This window comes from Vigna umbellata, chromosome 1, assembly GCF_029865625.1.
Source record: "Vigna umbellata cultivar VRB3 chromosome 1, Vumbellata_1.0, whole genome shotgun sequence".
Lineage (NCBI taxonomy): Eukaryota > Viridiplantae > Streptophyta > Magnoliopsida > Fabales > Fabaceae > Vigna > Vigna umbellata.
The window spans coordinates 27,120,548-27,138,692 of NC_142165.1; the positions used below are offsets into that span (position 1 = coordinate 27,120,548).

Below are 18,145 nucleotides of genomic sequence, written 5' to 3' on the forward strand. Positions count from 1 at the left end.
TGGAGATTTTCATGTTTTTAATATTTTCGAGAAAAAGAAGGTAATGAGTACTAGGCCGACGCGAACGGTCGCACGAGTACTCATGCCTTTAAAATGATATTTAAATATTTTTAATTATTTTTGAAAAGAGAGATAACGATATTAAGCACTAGGCCGATGCGAACGATCACACGAGCACTCATACCGTTATCTACTTATTTAGGAAAACTTAAGGGTATTGAGTGCTAGGCTGATGCGGACGATCGCACGAGCACACATACCATTATTTACTTATTTAGGAAAACTTGAGAGTATTGAGTGCTAGGCTGATGCGGACGATCGCACGAGCACTCATACCCTCGTTTAATATTACGTAAATAAGAGAGAAAAGTATTGAACACTAGGACGATGCGAACGATCACACGAGTGTTCAACCTTTAAACGTATTTTTGAAATTTTATTTAAGAAAAGAAGAAAAAGGTTTTTAGCATAAGGACGACGCGAGCGGTCACACGTGCGCTTAAACCTTTAAATATTTTTGTAATAATTTTTTATAAGAAAGAAGAAGAGGTTTTTAGCACAAGGACGACGCGAGCGGTCACACGTGCGCTTAAACCTTTAAAATATTTTTATAATAATTTTATAAGAAAAAGAAAAGATTTTCAGCACAAGGCCTACGCGAGCGGTCGCACGTGTGCTCAAACCCTTTCAAAATATTTTTATTTCATTTTTAATTAATTAAAAGTAGATAATGATAGAAAAATATAAAGTAGGGGAGTTACTAAATAGAAATAAAGGGTAAAAATAAAGATAATATGGAAAGCTTAATGATGAAATAAAATAAAATAAAAAATATATATATATATATAATGGTGTTTAAATAAAAGATGGGAGTGTCTAAATGAGAAAATGGGGTGCCCAAACCATTTTTCTTTTATATAAAAAAAATTGGGCCTAAACCCAAGCTAAAAGGGGTGTGGAAGTGAGAACAGGGGTTGCGCGAAGTAGAAAGGAATTTTTGTTTACTTGGGCCAAGCTCAGCACTGGCCCGAGGATGGTATGGGGTGCGCGGGTGAGAAAACAGGGTCTGCAGAACGGAATTGAGGCTCCTTTGGTTTGCAGAAACGGAATGGGCTTCAACCCAAACAGGAGGGGGTGTGAATGAGAAATGCGCGTCGACATGAAGAAGAATCAGTCCTGCTGGGCCCAAAGCCTCTCTATCCAGAAACCCTAATCCCATTAGGGGTTTGGTTGAATTCCCCCATTTCGCCATCAGCGTCCGAGAGGTCCCCTTTCCTCCTCCTCTCAACAAACAGAAACCGTGGACATTCACCTCTGCCACACGACGATCACCACTCACTCTTCACACCACCGGCAGCCGCCAGCCACGGTCCATGGTGTCGCCCGTGACGGCGTTCGTCACCGGAACCGTCCCTGGTCGAGGTGAAAGCCCTCCCTCTTCCACCGCTTGTCGCGCGCGAGTTTGGACTCGCCCTCGCCGCCGCCAACGATGCCCGTCGCCGCCGGCCACAACTTCAGGTTCTCGCCTCTCTTCCTCTTCTTCGCGCGAGAGGGAAGAAACGTTGCTGCTCTACGACGAAACCTCACCACTACGAGCAGAGCCAACCGCCACCGATGCCTCCGCGGTTTGCCCCTACTCGCGCCTGTGCCGCTGTGACTCCCCTACCACCGTTGCCGGCGTGCGCCACCCTCCGATATCTCCCTCTTTCTGTCATTTATTTCCTTGATTGTATGATGGGTTGTTATGTGCGTGAGTGTTGTTTGGTGAGGAAGAAGACGAAGGCGTGGAGATGGTGAAAAAAAACAGTTAGAAGCTCGACTTTATGCGTGTGTTTGGAGAGGTGGTATTTGGTGCTTGAGGATTCAATTTTGCTGGGGATTGGAGATGAACATAAACGTTGAAGGGTTCCATGAAAGGGGAAGAGAAGAATGGGTTTTGTTTTTGTTTCTGTTTCTGAATTTGGTTGACTGCAGGTGGGGGGGTGACACACCGAGGAAGTTCTCGGTGGAGGGTGTCGGAAACGAAAATTGATGATGTGGTTGGGAGAGCGGTTCCAGTGGGGAATGGAATGGTTCAATGAGGATGAAGACACTGTTCCATTGTTTCTGTTACATGATTTTTCTGTTGTGTGTTTTGTGTTTTTTATTTCAATTTCAGTATTGATGATTGGAGATGAACAGAGGCTTGGGGGCACAGCTTATGGAACCTACCTCGTTTTGAGCTTGCTTGAAATAGAAAAATAAGACCATAGAAGTGGACGTGGGGAGGGTGATGCAACAATGAACATGTACAGTGGAAGGTATTCAAACCATACGCAAATAGCAATTTCAAGAGAGATATATGTAAGGGCAAACAAACAACTCTCTAAGCAACATTACTTACCTTTCGAAGATCCACCCGCTATGGTCAATCTCGTGCTTCCAATGAGTACTCTTCTCCCTTGAGTGGCTGACCTGTGTCTCTCTTTCAGATGCCAAAAATGGTGAAAAAACTCCTCAGCAATGGATGATCCAAGATGAAGGCACGGAGCTGTGTCCAAAATCTCTTTTCTCTTCCTCCAAAAACCGAATCATAACCACCTTCCCTCTGTTTTCTCTGTCCCCTCTCCACCAAAATCCTCCTCCCTCTTTTTTCTTCCAAAAATCTTGGAAAAAAATTCTCCTCTTGTCCCCCCCACTCCAGACATGCATCCCATACATCATCTCCCCACGTTTTTTTTTCTATTTTCTTATTTCAATTTTTTTTTTATTGTATTGTATTATTTTTTTTTACTTTATTTTTTAATTTTAATTTTATTTTTCAATTATTTAATTATTTTGATTAATTAACTCTATTAAAACAAATTGAAGATAAGAAAAATAGAAATTGAATTAAAAGCAAAAATCTAAATACATAAAAATAGAATAAAACAAAAGGGTAAAATAATAATAAAAAAAAACCAATAAAAACACATTTTTTCAACCCGGACAAAATTGAGTGTTGACAGCTGCCCCTCTTTACTTAGATATTACTAAATAATATGAAAATTTAATCTTTTCGTATTATTTAAGTAAAGCTAAGTAAAGATAAAAACACTAATTTTGTGCGGGTTTCAATCATGAAAGAAAACGAACAAAATGATTCAAGTCACGATGCCAAACGACCAATGTCAAGTAAAGTATCAGTAACAAAAACTAAAACCTGGATTTGACCATTGCCTCGCAGAGGGCCAAACTCGCAGAACATAAATTTAAATTCGACCATTTCCATGCAGAGGGCCGATAACAGAAAATTAAAACCTGGATTTGACCATTGCCTCGCAGAGGGCCAAACTCACAGAACAGAAATTTAAATCCGACCATTGCCATGCAGAGGGCCGATAACAGAAAACTAAAACCTGGATTTGACCATTGCCTCGCAGAGGGCCAAACTCACAGAACAAAAATTTAAATCCGACCATTGCCATGCAGAGGGCCGATAACAGAAAACTAAAACCTGGATTTGACCATTGCCTCGCAGAGGGCCAAACTCACAGAACAGAAATTTAAATCCGACCATTGCCATGCAGAGGGCCGATAACAGAAAATTAAAACCTGGATTTGACCATTACCTCGCAGAGGGCCAAACTCACAGAACAGAAATTTAAATCCGACCATTGCCATGCAGAGGGCCGATAACAGAAAACTAAAACCTGGATTTGACCATTGCCTCGCAGAGGGCCAAACTCACAGAACAGAAATTTAAATCCGACCATTGCCATGCAGAGGGCCGATAACAGAAAATTAAAACATGATTTGTAGCTTTGAAAAGTTGATAAATGCCGAGTTAAACATGAAGATTTTGCAAACAATTCTCCTCTCTTCCTCTGAGATGATGTTATGTCATGATGGTGCATGAATGCATAGACACATGAGACTTTCATTTTGTTCTTTTCTTTTACTCTCGCTTCTCATCATCATCAATTTTTTTTTTTTTTTTTTTTTGAAAGTTCCATGCTTGGAATCCATTGTTAATATTGTCATCAAACACGATGTACGTTCAAAACGCATTCCTTAAAAACAACGTTGATATGTATAAAACCCTTTGATGAGCAGGAAGAAAGCGTAACCCTGAGTTAAAATTCTTTTTATCGCTTTTTGCAATCCAAATTAACTTGAACCCTGTAGGATGTGGAAGTATGTTTATGAAAAGCATATGAATAATGATTTTCTGTGAGCAAATATTAACGTATGCGTGTCCCTTATTTGGGGGAAAGTGCTATTAACATGTTGGGCTCCCATATTGCCTCAATTTTGCACAATAAGTATGCTTTGGAAAAGTGAAAAGATTTGTGTATGAAGGATTTCCCCCAAATTGGATGATCTTCGATTGACAGGGAGACCCCCTTTTTTTTAAAAAAAAACTGAATGCGTCGTTCACCACATCATTCTGTTTCCAAGTTAAATTCGTGAGAAAGATTAGGACAAACAGTTTTCAGTCAGCGTGGACTTTTATTAGCTTGTACCGTGGTCAAAGGTCAAAAGGTTTTGAAAGAAAGGATAATGAAGGCCCAAATAAGTGTTTGACGGTTAAAGTTTTTAAACAAGAATCATTTGCAAGGTGCCCAGTCAATTGTCTTTAGAGATTTGAACTTCAGGCATCCTTTATTGTTGTTTTTTTTTCTTTTTTCTTTCCTTTTGGATCATTCTTTTTGTTGCCCCTGTTGTGATCCTTTATGATACTTTCCTTTTCATTCATTTTTTCTCATCTTTGGATGCTTATGATGTACCCTTTTAAATTGACGTCGACCTGTTAATGATTCTTGTCTAGGGTGATGAAAACAATTATGCATTTTGGCTCAAAAGGGGTGCAATTGGATGAATTGTTTTTTGACGATTGGATAACGAAAAACGGCCACACGTCACTCCGAATCTTGTTTGTCTGACTTTCTCTTGAATTTAACCCTGAAACTAAACTATGTAGTGCTTGACACATCAACTTCATTTTTCCTTTTTTTTTTGTTTCTTTTTTTTTTAAATATTTCTTTTCTTTCTTTTTTTTTTCCCTAATCAATGGATTATCGGTGGTATGTAACATGATGAAAACTGCCCCAATATTAGGCATATGGCGAAATCCTTCGTCTTGTGGGAAACGAAAAAGTTAGGGTTCAAGTAATGTGAATGCAAATGCTTTATTAAGAAAAGAACACCGGTTACACCCAAAACCTTGAATCAGGAAAAGGCTCACCAAGGATATTTTTTCAAAACTCCTTTTTCGAAAATACTATGTCCTTGACAACTTTATTAACAACAAACTCAACATGTGACCTTCTTTTTTTTCGTTTTCCTTTTTCGACATCCTCCAGGACCGAGCTCACCAACCTGATATACCTGTGATGCTTTTATCAACAAGCGCTTATTTATTTTCATTTTCATTTTCCTTTGACCACTTAACAGCTCAGCGTGACATGCAATATTTCAGATGGAATGCAAACAACCAAAATATGAATGAACTACGCGAACTTCATTTATTAAAAAAAAACACAGAGTACAATAATCTTTAACGATAATATCAACATCCCCTTAATAGCAACCACTATCACGGAATCATCATGCGTAAAACTTTTTTACTGCATCAGAATTAACTGGCAATGGTAACTCCTCTCCGTCCATTCTTGTGAGAATTAGTGCCCCACCAGAAAATGCTTTCTTCACTACAAATGGCCCTTCATAATTTGGAGTCCATTTGCCTCTATGATCTTTTTGTATAGGTAGGATCTTCTTCAACACCAGCTCACCTTCATGAAATTCTCTTGGCTGTACCTTTTTGTCAAATGCCTTCTTCATTCTTCTTTGATACAATTGTCCATGGCATACTACTGTTAGTCTCTTTTCATCGATGAGATTGAGCTGGTCGAAACGAGCTTGAACCCACTCCGCCTCTTCTAATTGGGTTTCCATTAAAACTCGTAAGGACGGAATTTCCACTTCAAACGGAAGTACTGCCTCCATTCCATATACAAGCGAGAAAGGTGTTGCCCCAGTCGATGTTCGTACCGAAGTGCGATAACCATGTAAAGCAAAAGGAAGCATTTCATGCCAATCCTTATATGTGACCACCATCTTCTGCACAATCTTCTTGATATTTTTGTTAGCAGCCTCTACTGCCCCATTCATCTTTGGACGATAAGGAGAAGAATTAAGATGATGAATTTTGAACTCCACACATAACTCTGTCATCATCTGGTTGTTCAAGTTAGTGGCATTATCAGTGATGATCCTGTTAGGGAGTCCGTATCTGCAAATCAACTCCCTTTTTATGAACTTGGTCACCACCTTTCTAGTCACATTAGCATAAGAAGCGGCCTCAACCCACTTGGTGAAGTAGTCGATTGCGACTAATATGAAACGGTGTCCATTTGACGCCCTTGGCTCTATAGCTCCGATGACATCTATTCCCCACATCGAAAAGGGCCATGGTGCAGACAACACGTTCAAGGTCGTGGGTGGAACATTGATATTACTTGCGTATACCTGGCATTTCTCACACTTTCTCACATGTGTACAGTAATCATTATCCATAGTCAACCAAAAATACCCCGCTCTCAGTATCTTCCTGGCCATTGAGTGCCCATTCATGTGCGTGCCAAATGTACCCTCGTGTACTTCTTTTAGTATCAGCTCGGCTTCTTTTGCATCTACGCATCTAAGGAGAACCATGTCATGATTCCTCTTATATAGAATATCCCCACTCAAAATGAAACTGCCAACCAACCTCCTTAACGCCCTTTTGTCGTTTTCTGATGCCTTCTCTGGATATTCTCGGGTCCTAAGATAATGCTTGATATCAAAGTACCAAGGTTTACCATCTACCTCCTCTTCGATGAAATGACAATACGCTGGCTTTGCATGACTCTTCATTTCAATCATTGGCAATTCTGCATCTTGATCAACTTCAAACATCGATGACAAGGTAGCCAATGCGTCTGCTAATTGATTATCTTCTCTCGGTATATGATTAAACGTGATGGAATCGAAATACTCAATTAATCCCCTGATATAAGCTTGGTATGGAATTAATTTAGTATCCCTAGTCTCCCATTCTCCCTTCAATTGATGGATGACCAAAGCTGAATCTCCATATACATCCAGAATTTTTGCTTTAGACTCTATAGCTGCTCGAATTCCCATGGCACAGGCTTCATATTCTGCGATATTATTCGTGCAATTAAAACACAACCTTGCCGTCATTGGAATGTATTGATTCTTAGGAGAGATAAGCACTGCCCCTATTCCATGCCCCATTACATTCGAGGCCCCATCGAATAATACCGTCCAGGCTTTTTCATCTTTGTCCTCTTTGTTCTCAGCAAATAAAACCATGATATCTTCATCAGGAAATTCAGGTTGCATTGGCTGATAATCACTAATGGGTTGATGGGCTGAATATTCCGCTAAAGCGCTACCCTTGATAGATTTCTGAGTAACATATACAATGTCGTACTCTGACAATAGCATCTGCCATCGAGCTATCCTTCCAGTGAGAGCAGGCTTTTCGAAAATATACTTGATAGGATCCATCTTGGATATCAACCAAGTAGAGTGGCTCAACATGTATTGCCTTAGACGATGAGTAGCCCACGCCAGTGCACAACAAGTTCGCTCTAACGACGAATATCGTTGTTCGCAATCTGTGAATCTTTTGCTCAAGTAATATATAGCATGCTCTCTTTTCCCGTCTTCATCATGCTGACCCAATACACAACCCATTGAATTATCCAATACGGTCAAATACAAAATGAGCGGTCTTCCTGGCATAGGTGGACGCAATACAAGAGGGTCTTGCAGGTATTGTTTGACCTTTTCAAAAGCAACTTGACAATCTTCATTCCGGACTACGGCCTAATTTTTCCGTAGTAGCTTGAACATTGGTTCACAAGTAGCAGTTAATTGGGAGATGAACCTAGCAATGTAGTTCAATCTTCCCAAAAAACCTCGAACCTCCTTTTCTGTTCTGGGCGCAGGCATTTCCGTTATCGCTCTTACTTTGTCCGGATCAACTTCTATCCCTCTTTGACTGACAATGAAGCCCAACAATTTTCCAGAATTTACTCCAAACGTGCATTTGGCAGGATTTAATCTGAGTTTGTACTTTCTCAGCCTCTCAAATAATTTCCTTAGATTGAAAATATGCTCCTCTTCTGATTCAGACTTTGCAATCATGTCATCCACATAAACTTCAATTTCCTTATGCATCATATCATGAAAAAGTGTCACCATTGCCCTTTGGTATGTTGCCCCAGCATTCTTGAGTCCGAAAGACATCACCTTATAACAGAATGTTCCCCACAACGTGATAAAGGTCGTCTTCTCCATATCTTCCGGTGCCATTTTAATTTGATTATATCCCGAGAATCCATCCATGAATGAAAATAACGAAAATTTGGCCGTATTATCAACCAGAGTATCAATGTGTGGTAACGGGAAATTATCCTTCGGACTTGCACGATTCAAATCACGATAGTCAACACACATCCGAACTTTCCCATCCTTCTTAGGCACTGGTACCACATTCGCTACCCATTGTGGGTATCTTGCCACAGCCAAAAATCCTGCGTCAAATTGCTTTTGGACCTCTTCCTTAATTTTTAGTGACATTTCCGTCTTCATTCTTCTTAGTTTTTGCTTGACTGGAGGGCATTCTGGTTTGAGTGGGAGCTTATGCTGCACAATATCGGTATCCAGACCCGGCATGTCATTGTAAGACCACGCGAACACATCTTTAAACTCCTTCAACAAGACACGCAAACTTTCCCTCACTTCCGTTTTCATACTAGTACCGATTTTCACCTCCTTTATCTCATCCTTCTCTCCCAAGTTGAGTATTTCAATCTCCTCCTGATGGGGTTTTATCTCCTTAGATTCTTGTTCCACTAATCTCAACAATTCTGGAGAGGGTTCCACATCATCTTCGAAATCATCTTCCGTATTATTGATAGGGTGCTCAAAATTAGGAACATTGATATCGTTATTTTCAAAACAATCATTGTCACATCTGCATCATTTAAATTTATGAAAAAGTATAAATAAATAAGATAAACAAAGAACAATGCCAAATGATGATGAAATGCAACTTTATTATCACGCTGAGTGAAAAGTAAAAAAGAATCAATCCGCAAAACCTCAGTTCTAAAGCCCCAATCGAAACTATAAGCTTAATTAAAACTATTACATTTTGTTCACATTAAGCATCACAGGTAAATCCAGTATTTCCCAATTGTTGAGTTGAGTATCAGGGGAGCAAGCCCACACAAAGATCAAACTTTGAGACCTTTCTTCATCCTCCACCGCTGCTATCTGGTCAGTGTTGATCCATCCAGCACTGCGGAAACTTTCCTTGATGTCAACAATGTGAATTTTGCTCTCTCTGGGCCCTCGTCTTTCTGCACGGGCCAGACTGCGCTCTTTTCTTTCTTCAATCACCCTTTTCCTGTCTTCCTTGGTAGGTTTGTACCCCAAGCCATATCTGTTCTTATTTTCAACGATTTCTAGAGGGAATGCTTGCCCCTGCCGATATTTGCCCAAACCTTCCCCATATATATAGCCCTCTTTTATCATAATCTTAGCCATCATAATAGAAGCACATGATAGGCGAGGATTTACTGGAAACGGTTCCACACAAGCATTTCCCACAATTTCCAACGATTGGAAGGCTGTCTCGAGAGCTTCTTCAGCCGCCTCGATGTAGCGCGTGGATGATGGTCCACTCACAAGAAGATCCTCTTCTCCTGATACTATCACCAGCTTATCTCCTATCACATACTTCAACTTCTGGTGTAGTGTAGAAGGCACAACTCCCGCCGAATGAATCCATGGGCGCCCCAACAGACAACTATAAGCTGGCAGGATATCCATAACCTGGAATGTTATTTGAAAAACGCATGGGCCAACTTGCATTGGTAAATCCACTTCTCCCATCACTTCTCTTTTACTGCCATCAAACGCCCTCACAATCATTGAACTTGGCCTCATATGCATTCCTTCGCAAGGTAGCTTTTCCAGAGTTGCTTTCGGCATGACATTCAAGGAGGACCCATTGTCCACTAAAACACGCGCAATAACATGATCCAGGCATTTCACAGAGACGTGAAGAGCCTTGTTATGCCCTCTTCCCTCAGCTGGTATCTCATCATCCGTAAAAGTGAGATAATTATTAGCAACAATATTGCCAACAATACCTTCGAATTTATTCAACGAAATACCTTGCTCCACGTGAGCCTCACTGAGTATCTTCATTAGCAACTTTCTGTGTGATGCCGAATGCATGAGCAAGTCTAACAAGGATATACGAGCAGGCATACGATTTAACTGTTCCACCACCTTATATTCACTTTGTTGTATGAATTTTAAAAATTCGCAAGCCTCCTCTTCAGAAACTTCTCTCCTCTCTTCCTTGTCGGGGATTTCCTCTGTCTGTGCATCCTTCCCCTTTAAGAATTCTTTTGCCTTTGCAGCCATCGTTGCTTCCTTATCATTAACCCTTTCTCGAGCCAACTCTGGTGATGTGAAAATTCGACCACTCCTAGTCATTCCCCCTATTCCTGATATGTTTTTGACGACAGGGTCAACGCTTTGCGTTTCGCCTGACGCATGCGTCCCATATCTCCATGGGACGGCTTTTTCGTTCTTGTAAGGAAAAGGAGCTGGTACACGGATAACAACTGGCGACCTTCCTTGAGCTGGTGGGATAGAGGTAGTCTTAGTGAAATGAATCACCAATGGTTCTGGTACAATCATACCGAATTCATCACCAGTTTGTGCAAATACATCACCCTCATCCCTCTTGTAGCATACCTGCATCAGACCACGATCTAGCAGGTCTTGCAGAATTTCTTCAAATTCAACACACTCCTCAATAGAGTGTTCAGCCTCTGGGTGGAGCACGCATGCCATACTCTCATCATAATCACCCTTCAAGATACCCACTTTTAGCAATGCCTCCAAAATAAACCTCCTAGAGCTCTTGACTTCTTTCACATTTCTCACCAGCTCATGTTCTTTCACTTCGACAGCATTCGTTGAAGCACTTCCATGCCCTGATAAAGGATTGGCCTCGACATTAGGCTTATCCTCTTGGAACTTTAACCACCCAGAATCAATTAGAGTCTGCACTTTATGCTTGAAAGCCAGACACCTCTCAGTGGAATGACCAGCGGCCCCTCCATGATAACTACACTTTGCATCTGCATCATAACCTCTTGGGTACGGAGGCTGCAAAGGCTTCAGGGGACAAACGACAACTAGACCTTGTTTGATAAGCTGAGGTAATAATTCCGTATAAGTTGTAGGAATTGGAGTAAAGTTAACATAATTTCTTTCCTGGTTCCTTCTTGGATAAGTATTGGGACCCACATTCATATTGGAACCTACATTTGCCTCACCCCTCCAATTATTCATCGGAACGTATTGTGGTTGATAGTACCCTGGTTGTTGTTGAGGTCTAATTTGATGACCAAATGACGCATTAGCTGCATGTGGATGTTGACCCCAGTATGGTCGATAGTTATGGGTGGGAGCTTGACCTCTCCACACGGGGGTTGCAGATGTTGCATGCACATCTCCCTCCTTTCTTTTCCCTGAGTTGAAATTGGGTTTTTTGGAGTTTGCACCCGCCGACGAGCCATATGCAATCTTCCCATTTTTCAACCCAATCTCTATTCGCTCGCCTATCACGATGATATCGGCAAAATTTGAAGATACATTTCCCACCATATGTTCATAAAATGGTGGTTGGAGCGTATTTACAAACATTGCCACCATTTCTTTATCATACAAAGGCGGCTCAACTTGTGCAGCCAATTCCCTCCACCGCTGAGCATACTCCTTAAAACTTTCGTTGTCTTTCTTCGACATGTTTTGCAGCTGTAAACGATCTGGCGTAACATGTGTATTGTATATATACTGCTTCACAAAAGCATCAGCCAAGTCCGCCCAACAACGAATTCGAGCCGGCTCCAAATGGGTATACCAATTTAATGCCACTCCAGCCAAACTATCTTGAAAAACATGAATGAGCAGCTGCTCATCGTAAGCATATGCAGCCATCTTTCTGCAAAACATGGTTAGATGGCTCTTTGGGCATGTATTTCCCTTATACTTCTCAAAATCTGGCGCCTTGAACTTATGTGGAATTTTGACGCCAGGAACCAAGCTCAATCTAGAAACATCCCCAAATCCATAACTTTCATACCCCTCCACAACCCTCAATCTTGCCTCTAGGCTCTCAAGTTTATCCTTTGCCCCATCGACATTACTAGTTACCCCCTGAAACAAAGTATGTGGCGCAGCCCCTGTAGAAAAGCCCTCTCCGGTAATCACAGGCGGCACCGGAGTTACTCGTATTCCATCAGACATGCTTGCATGCATTCCTTCATTTACCATGGGTGCGGACATTACAACAGGTCCCTGAATACTGATTGGCGGTACGTTGGCAGTGGTAGGGAAAGAGAATGAAGTCTGCTCCCCTTCTGTGTATTCTCCCACAGGTGGGGTGTAACCTGGAGGTAATCCATACATTGGGAACGGAACAGACTGGCTCCCAGAACTGAACACCGGAGGGTAATATTGAGCACTTCCCTCAACTTGCGCAGGCGTCGTCCCTCCCGTAGTCTTTAGGGCTTCGAGAGCTGCCAAAATCTGGGCCATTTGATCCTTCAACTGGTTGACATCGGCCTTAATAGATTCGTGTGACTGCTCCCAATTCTCCATGACCTTTGAGTTAGCTCTGGTCCTGTACGGATGTCGTGGAAAATTTGCCGTTGTTTTCTCACTTGTACTGCTGATTATTTTTTTTATTAAATTAAATTAGATAAGGATGAAAAATGCAAAAAGAAAACATGATGCATGCTAGTGATAAATGGAAATCACAGGATAACAATGACAATACTGATGGAAAATTAACACAAGCCGATACCAAACATCCCCTATCTTTCATTTAAAGAAAATTTGATCCATTACATCGTCTAAGGAACAAAACACACGATTCTGATGTACATCAATCCCGCGCCCGGGCAATGAAAGATTTCATCTCTCCCACCAACCATTTACAATGATTAATAAACAATTCTATTTCCGCTGGTGAGTTACAAAAATGAGTGCTTGCTTCAGCATTCGACACCATCCTGGGGATGTCTTCAATTGCCCCGTTTGCCAAAGCAGCCAACTGAGAGAATCTTTCCTTCCAGTGCTTTACAGCCATTTCTTGCTCGGCGATGTGCTCTTCCATTCGCTTTATCAAGGCCTGATGCCTTTCTTCAAATTCTATCGACCTCCATCGCTCCTCCTGTTCCTTGATATATTCCTCCATTTGTTTTATCAGAGTTCGATGCTCTTCCTCTGCTTCTGTTAGCTTCCAACGCTCCCTATTCATATCCGCCTCAAACGACATGGCCATCTCTTTCATCTCATGCCCCGCTTTTTCTATCTGAATCTGCACTTCTCTTAATCTCTTCAGGGCTTCTCGTTTATCTCTTTTGGCTTCTTCGTAGAGGTGCTTCCACTCCTTTCCCTCTTCTAAAGCCACCTTCTTCTCATTTACCCTCATGGATAATTCCTTACTCGCGGCAGCTAGATCCTGTTTCACTCGAAATGTGTAATCCCTCTCAGCCTTCTGGCTTTTGACAAGGTTTTCATAAGCCCGCGACTTTTCTTCATTATCATTTTTCATATCCATAAGATCATTACGCGCCCTTTGTAATTCGTTTTCCAACCTAGCATTCCTAATTTTCAATTTCTCCATCTCAGCTTTTAGTTGTTGCACCTCTTCACTTTCTGGAGCTTGGGATGGTCCTTCAATCCTTGATTGGCTTGAAAGGCAGCTTGACTACTTTCACTCTCTCCAGAATCCAGGTGTGATAACTAACACTGCTATCCACTACTCCATCCCTCAAGTCCTTCTCTACTCGAACAACATTTTCCTAGGCGCTTTTAACCTTTCTTAACAATTCGATGAAATGCCCGTCTTCGTAATAAATGAATAGGGTAGCAAGGTAATCTGATGAAGGTGCCCCTTTCATGGGATGCCCAAATTGTCTTTGCACCAAAAGAGGGTTGTAATTTATACAGTACCGGGCACCTATGAGAGGCACATTAGGAAAACTACCGCAATGTTGTATAGCCAGTTTATTTCCGAGCCAAGGAAGGCGCCATTTTATACTTCTTTCGCTCAAGCCGGCAAGGAATCGGGCCCAATCGTTTCCTCCTTTACCTTTAAGCCCTTGGTGTGACAAATTCTCCGATAGACTCTTGACGTCGACCATCTCCTTAAACACGCGCGTTGTCATCCATGTATACAACGCCGGTAAGCAACATAGAATCTTCTTACCCTTTCTCTCATGGCAAAAACTCAAGGTCCCATAAACATCCGCAAGAACTGTTGTTACAGGATTTTCTGATCTGGTTTTATTCGCCACGAAGACATCTATCGCAGTGTAATCCACGAATTCTTCTATTTTGGGAAACAAGACAATGCCATATATGGTGAGGGCTAATACATCCATGAAAGTTTCCCAATCCTCTTTATCAGCCAGATGATGTAAATACTGCTCTAGATATCCCTGTGATAACCCATGCACTTGATTCCTCATCATCATCCTGTCTTCAAGCTCCTTGGGATGTAATTTCATGATGGTAGCAATAGTGGGTATAGAGGCATGATGCTCTAAATGTTGATAGGGAGTGGTGCCCTCCAATGGCAAACCCAAGATATGCTCGAACTCCTCTATGGTTGGCGCCAACTGAAAGTCTTGAAATGTGAAACATCGAAGCGGAGAATCATAATATTGTGCCAAGGCTGTGATAGCGGGTATTTGTACTTCAACCTCCATTAAATTCAACAAATTTCCATATCTTCTCTAAAAGGTTTCTCTCCTTATAGTCTTAAGCCTTTTGCCCAAGTTTATCAGCCCGGTCAAATTTCCAACATGGGTCCTTAGACTATACTTCTTTCTTAAATCGGAAGAGTCGGTGTGCCGTGTGGCATCAGATCTTGTGTTAACATCCATCTCGTATGAAATCAAGTAGGTACCTGTGATTTCCCTTAAAATTAACATGTTACTAAATGATGTATGAATATGATGCATGATAATAAAACAACATGACAAAACAAAGCACATGCATGGTATGAAATGTAATATCATAAAAAAACGAACAGCGTGAGGGTTACAGAAGCATATATTCCTCCCATCGTGCCCTACCAAAGGTTCACTACTTTGAGTTCAAGGTCAAGTATATGCAATCTCACAAGGATGGTTCCCTGAACCTAAAGGTCAAAGGTTACTAGAGCTATGGCCCCCTTCATAGCATTTCCACAACAGTCGAGTAATCAACTAGGTGTGAAAACACATATGAAGAGAACAGACTCTAGCTGGAGTTCTCACGATAGCCAAACAGGAAGTACATCCCAGAGTGACACCGCTACACAACTCCTCTAATTCTAAGCTACGCTCAGACCCGGGTATAGGGCCCCACTTATGATATGCCAAAAGTGTGTGTGTGAAGGGAGGAAATTATGCACACCCAAACCCTTACCTGCAAAACAACCAGAAAAATTCCCAGGCAGATATAAACATATTGTCTACCGTAGTGTTCAATATTCCACAGTTATTGCAATTATTCTAAATATCAAGCATAGATAGAGAAAAGGGAAAGAAAAACACATAAGCAAAACCACACCAAATTCGCGCATCTAATTAAATGACTCGACTCTCTAAAGGTCCCCAGTGGAGTCGCCATCTGTCGCAACCGGAATCGCGACGGGACGACGATCCAAATAAGAAACGGGTTTTAAAAAGAGATTTGGAGTCGCCACCATAGTTTATTATGGAAAACTATGGAAAAACCTCAAAACGATAAAGCACGGTCCACGAAAACCAAAGATTGGGTTCGGGAGTCGGTTACGCGTGGGGAAGGTGTTAGCACCCCACAACGCCTGCCCTAAGGCAGTACCTTTAACTAAATGCACGAATATGATATGGTTTTTCAAAATGTTTAATTATCCCCTAAAATAAAATTCTAAATAAACAAAACATATTTTTTAGTTTTTTGGGCCCGACAAGGATTGACCTTGCTCCTACGTATTCTCATTCAAAATGAGAAATCAGGGTTACGTAGTTCTAGCTAAAAGATTGTTTGTTGTTTGGAAAAGCAGATGTTTGTAATTTTTGGAGATTTTCATGTTTTTAATATTTTCGAGAAAAAGAAGGTAATGAGTACTAGGCCGACGCGAACAGTCGCACGAGTACTCATGCCTTTAAAATGATATTTAAATATTTTTAATTATTTTTGAAAAGAGAGATAACGATATTAAGCACTAGGCCGATGCGAACGATCACACGAGCACTCATACCGTTATCTACTTATTTAGGAAAACTTAAGGGTATTGAGTGCTAGGCTGATGCGGACGATCGCACGAGCACACATACCATTATTTACTTATTTAGGAAAACTTGAGAGTATTGAGTGCTAGGCTGATGCGGACGATCGCACGAGCACTCATACCCTCGTTTAATATTACGTAAATAAGAGAGAAAAGTATTGAACACTAGGACGATGCGAACGATCACACGAGTGTTCAACCTTTAAACGTATTTTTGAAATTTTATTTAAGAAAAGAAGAAAAAGGTTTTTAGCACAAGGACAACGCGAGCGGTCACACGTGCGCTTAAACCTTTAAATATTTTTGTAATAATTTTTTATAAGAAAGAAGAAGAGGTTTTTAGCACAAGGACGACGCGAGCGGTCACACGTGCGCTTAAACCTTTAAAATATTTTTATAATAATTTTATAAGAAAAAGAAAAGATTTTCAGCACAAGGCCTACGCGAGCGGTCGCACGTGTGCTCAAACCCTTTCAAAATATTTTTATTTCATTTTTAATTAATTAAAAGTAGATAATGATAGAAAAATATAAAGTAGGGGAGTTACTAAATAGAAATAAAGGGTAAAAATAAAGATAATATGGAAAGCTTAATGATGAAATAAAATAAAATAAATATATATATATATATATATATATATATATAATGGTGTTTAAATAAAAGATGGGAGTGTCTAAATGAGAAAATGGGGTGCCCAAACCATTTTTCTTTTATATAAAAAAAATTGGGCCTAAACCCAAGCTAAAAGGGGTGTGGAAGTGAGAACAGGGGTTGCGCGAAGTAGAAAGGAATTTTTGTTTACTTGGGCCAAGCCCAGCACTGGCCCGAGGATGGTATGGGGTGCGCGGGTGAGAAAACAGGGTCTGCAGAACGGAATTGAGGCTCCTTTGGTTTGCAGAAACGGAATGGGCTTCAACCCAAACAGGAGGGGGTGTGAATGAGAAATGCGCGTCGACATGAAGAAGAATCAGTCCCGCTGGGCCCAAAGCCTCTCTATCCAGAAACCCTAATCCCATTAGGGGTTTGGTTGAATTCCCCCATTTCGCCATCAGCGTCCGAGAGGTCCCCTTTCCTCCTCCTCTCAACAAACAGAAACCGTGGACATTCACCTCTGCCACACGACGATCACCACTCAACCTTCACACCACCGGCAGCCGCCAGCCACGGTCCATGGTGTCGCCCGTGACGGCGTTCGTCACCGGAACCGTCCCTGGTCGAGGTGAAAGCCCTCCCTCTTCCACCGCTTGTCGCGCGCGAGTTTGGACTCGCCCTCGCCGCCGCCAACGATGCCCGTCGCCGCCGGCCACAACTTCAGGTTCTCGCCTCTCTTCCTCTTCTTCGCGCGAGAGGGAAGAAACGTTGCTGCTCTACGACGAAACCTCACCACTACGAGCAGAGCCAACCGCCACCGATGCCTCCGCGGTTTGCCCCTACTCGCGCCGGTGCCGCTGTGACTCCCCTACCACCGTTGCCGGCGTGCGCCACCCTCCGATATCTCCCTCTTTCTGTCATTTATTTCCTTGATTGTATGATGGGTTGTTATGTGCGTGAGTGTTGTTTGGTGAGGAAGAAGACGAAGGCGTGGAGATGGTGAAAAAAAACAGTTAGAAGCTCAACTTTATGCGTGTGTTTGGAGAGGTGGTATTTGGTGCTTGAGGATTCAATTTTGCTGGGGATTGGAGATGAACATAAACGTTGAAGGGTTCCATGAAAGGGGAAGAGAAGAATGGGTTTTGTTTTTGTTTCTGTTTC

The 18,145-nt window shown here is 41.6% G+C and overlaps 2 protein-coding genes across 2 annotated transcripts; both read right to left on the reverse strand.

The window, feature by feature from the left end:
- Positions 1–7,127: 7,127 nt before the first annotated feature.
- On the reverse strand, positions 7,128–10,689 carry LOC148205033 (uncharacterized). The gene is made up of 4 exons (XM_088099498.1): positions 9,271–10,689; positions 8,500–8,856; positions 7,291–7,437; positions 7,128–7,166 (listed from the first exon to the last, which is right to left on the reverse strand). Exons 1-4 carry the CDS (start codon positions 10,546–10,548, stop codon positions 7,128–7,130), a joined length of 1,821 nt encoding a protein of 606 aa, XP_087955624.1. The 5' UTR covers positions 10,549–10,689.
- Positions 10,690–10,730: 41 nt separating this feature from the next.
- On the reverse strand, positions 10,731–12,663 carry LOC148205034 (uncharacterized). The gene is made up of 4 exons (XM_088099615.1): positions 12,547–12,663; positions 11,200–12,282; positions 10,813–11,097; positions 10,731–10,742 (listed from the first exon to the last, which is right to left on the reverse strand). The coding sequence occupies exons 1-4, from the start codon at positions 12,661–12,663 to the stop codon at positions 10,731–10,733; spliced, it is 1,497 nt and encodes a 498-aa protein (XP_087955741.1).
- Between the last annotated feature and the right edge of the window lie 5,482 nt (positions 12,664–18,145).

Excerpts from the sequence above, each read along its gene's own strand:
- LOC148205033 (XM_088099498.1), bottom strand. The coding sequence starts at position 10,548 with ATGACTAGGAGTGGTCGAATTTTCACATCACCAGAGTTGGCTCGAGAA. Across the intron at positions 8,857-9,270 it reads GGTCTCAAAGTTTGATCTTT|GAGGAGATTGAAATACTCAA; the intron begins GTGTGGGCTTGC and ends AAACCCCATCAG. Across the intron at positions 7,438-8,499 it reads TGCCTAAGAAGGATGGGAAA|AAATCTATCAAGGGTAGCGC; the intron begins GTTCGGATGTGT and ends TATGTTACTCAG.
- LOC148205034 (XM_088099615.1), bottom strand. The coding sequence starts at position 12,663 with ATGGCCCAGATTTTGGCAGCTCTCGAAGCCCTAAAGACTACGGGAGGG. Across the intron at positions 12,283-12,546 it reads TCAGTTCTGGGAGCCAGTCT|GGGGTAACTAGTAATGTCGA; the intron begins GTTCCGTTCCCA and ends ACTTTGTTTCAG. Across the intron at positions 11,098-11,199 it reads CAAGAGGTTATGATGCAGAT|TTCCAAGAGGATAAGCCTAA; the intron begins GCAAAGTGTAGT and ends GGGTGGTTAAAG.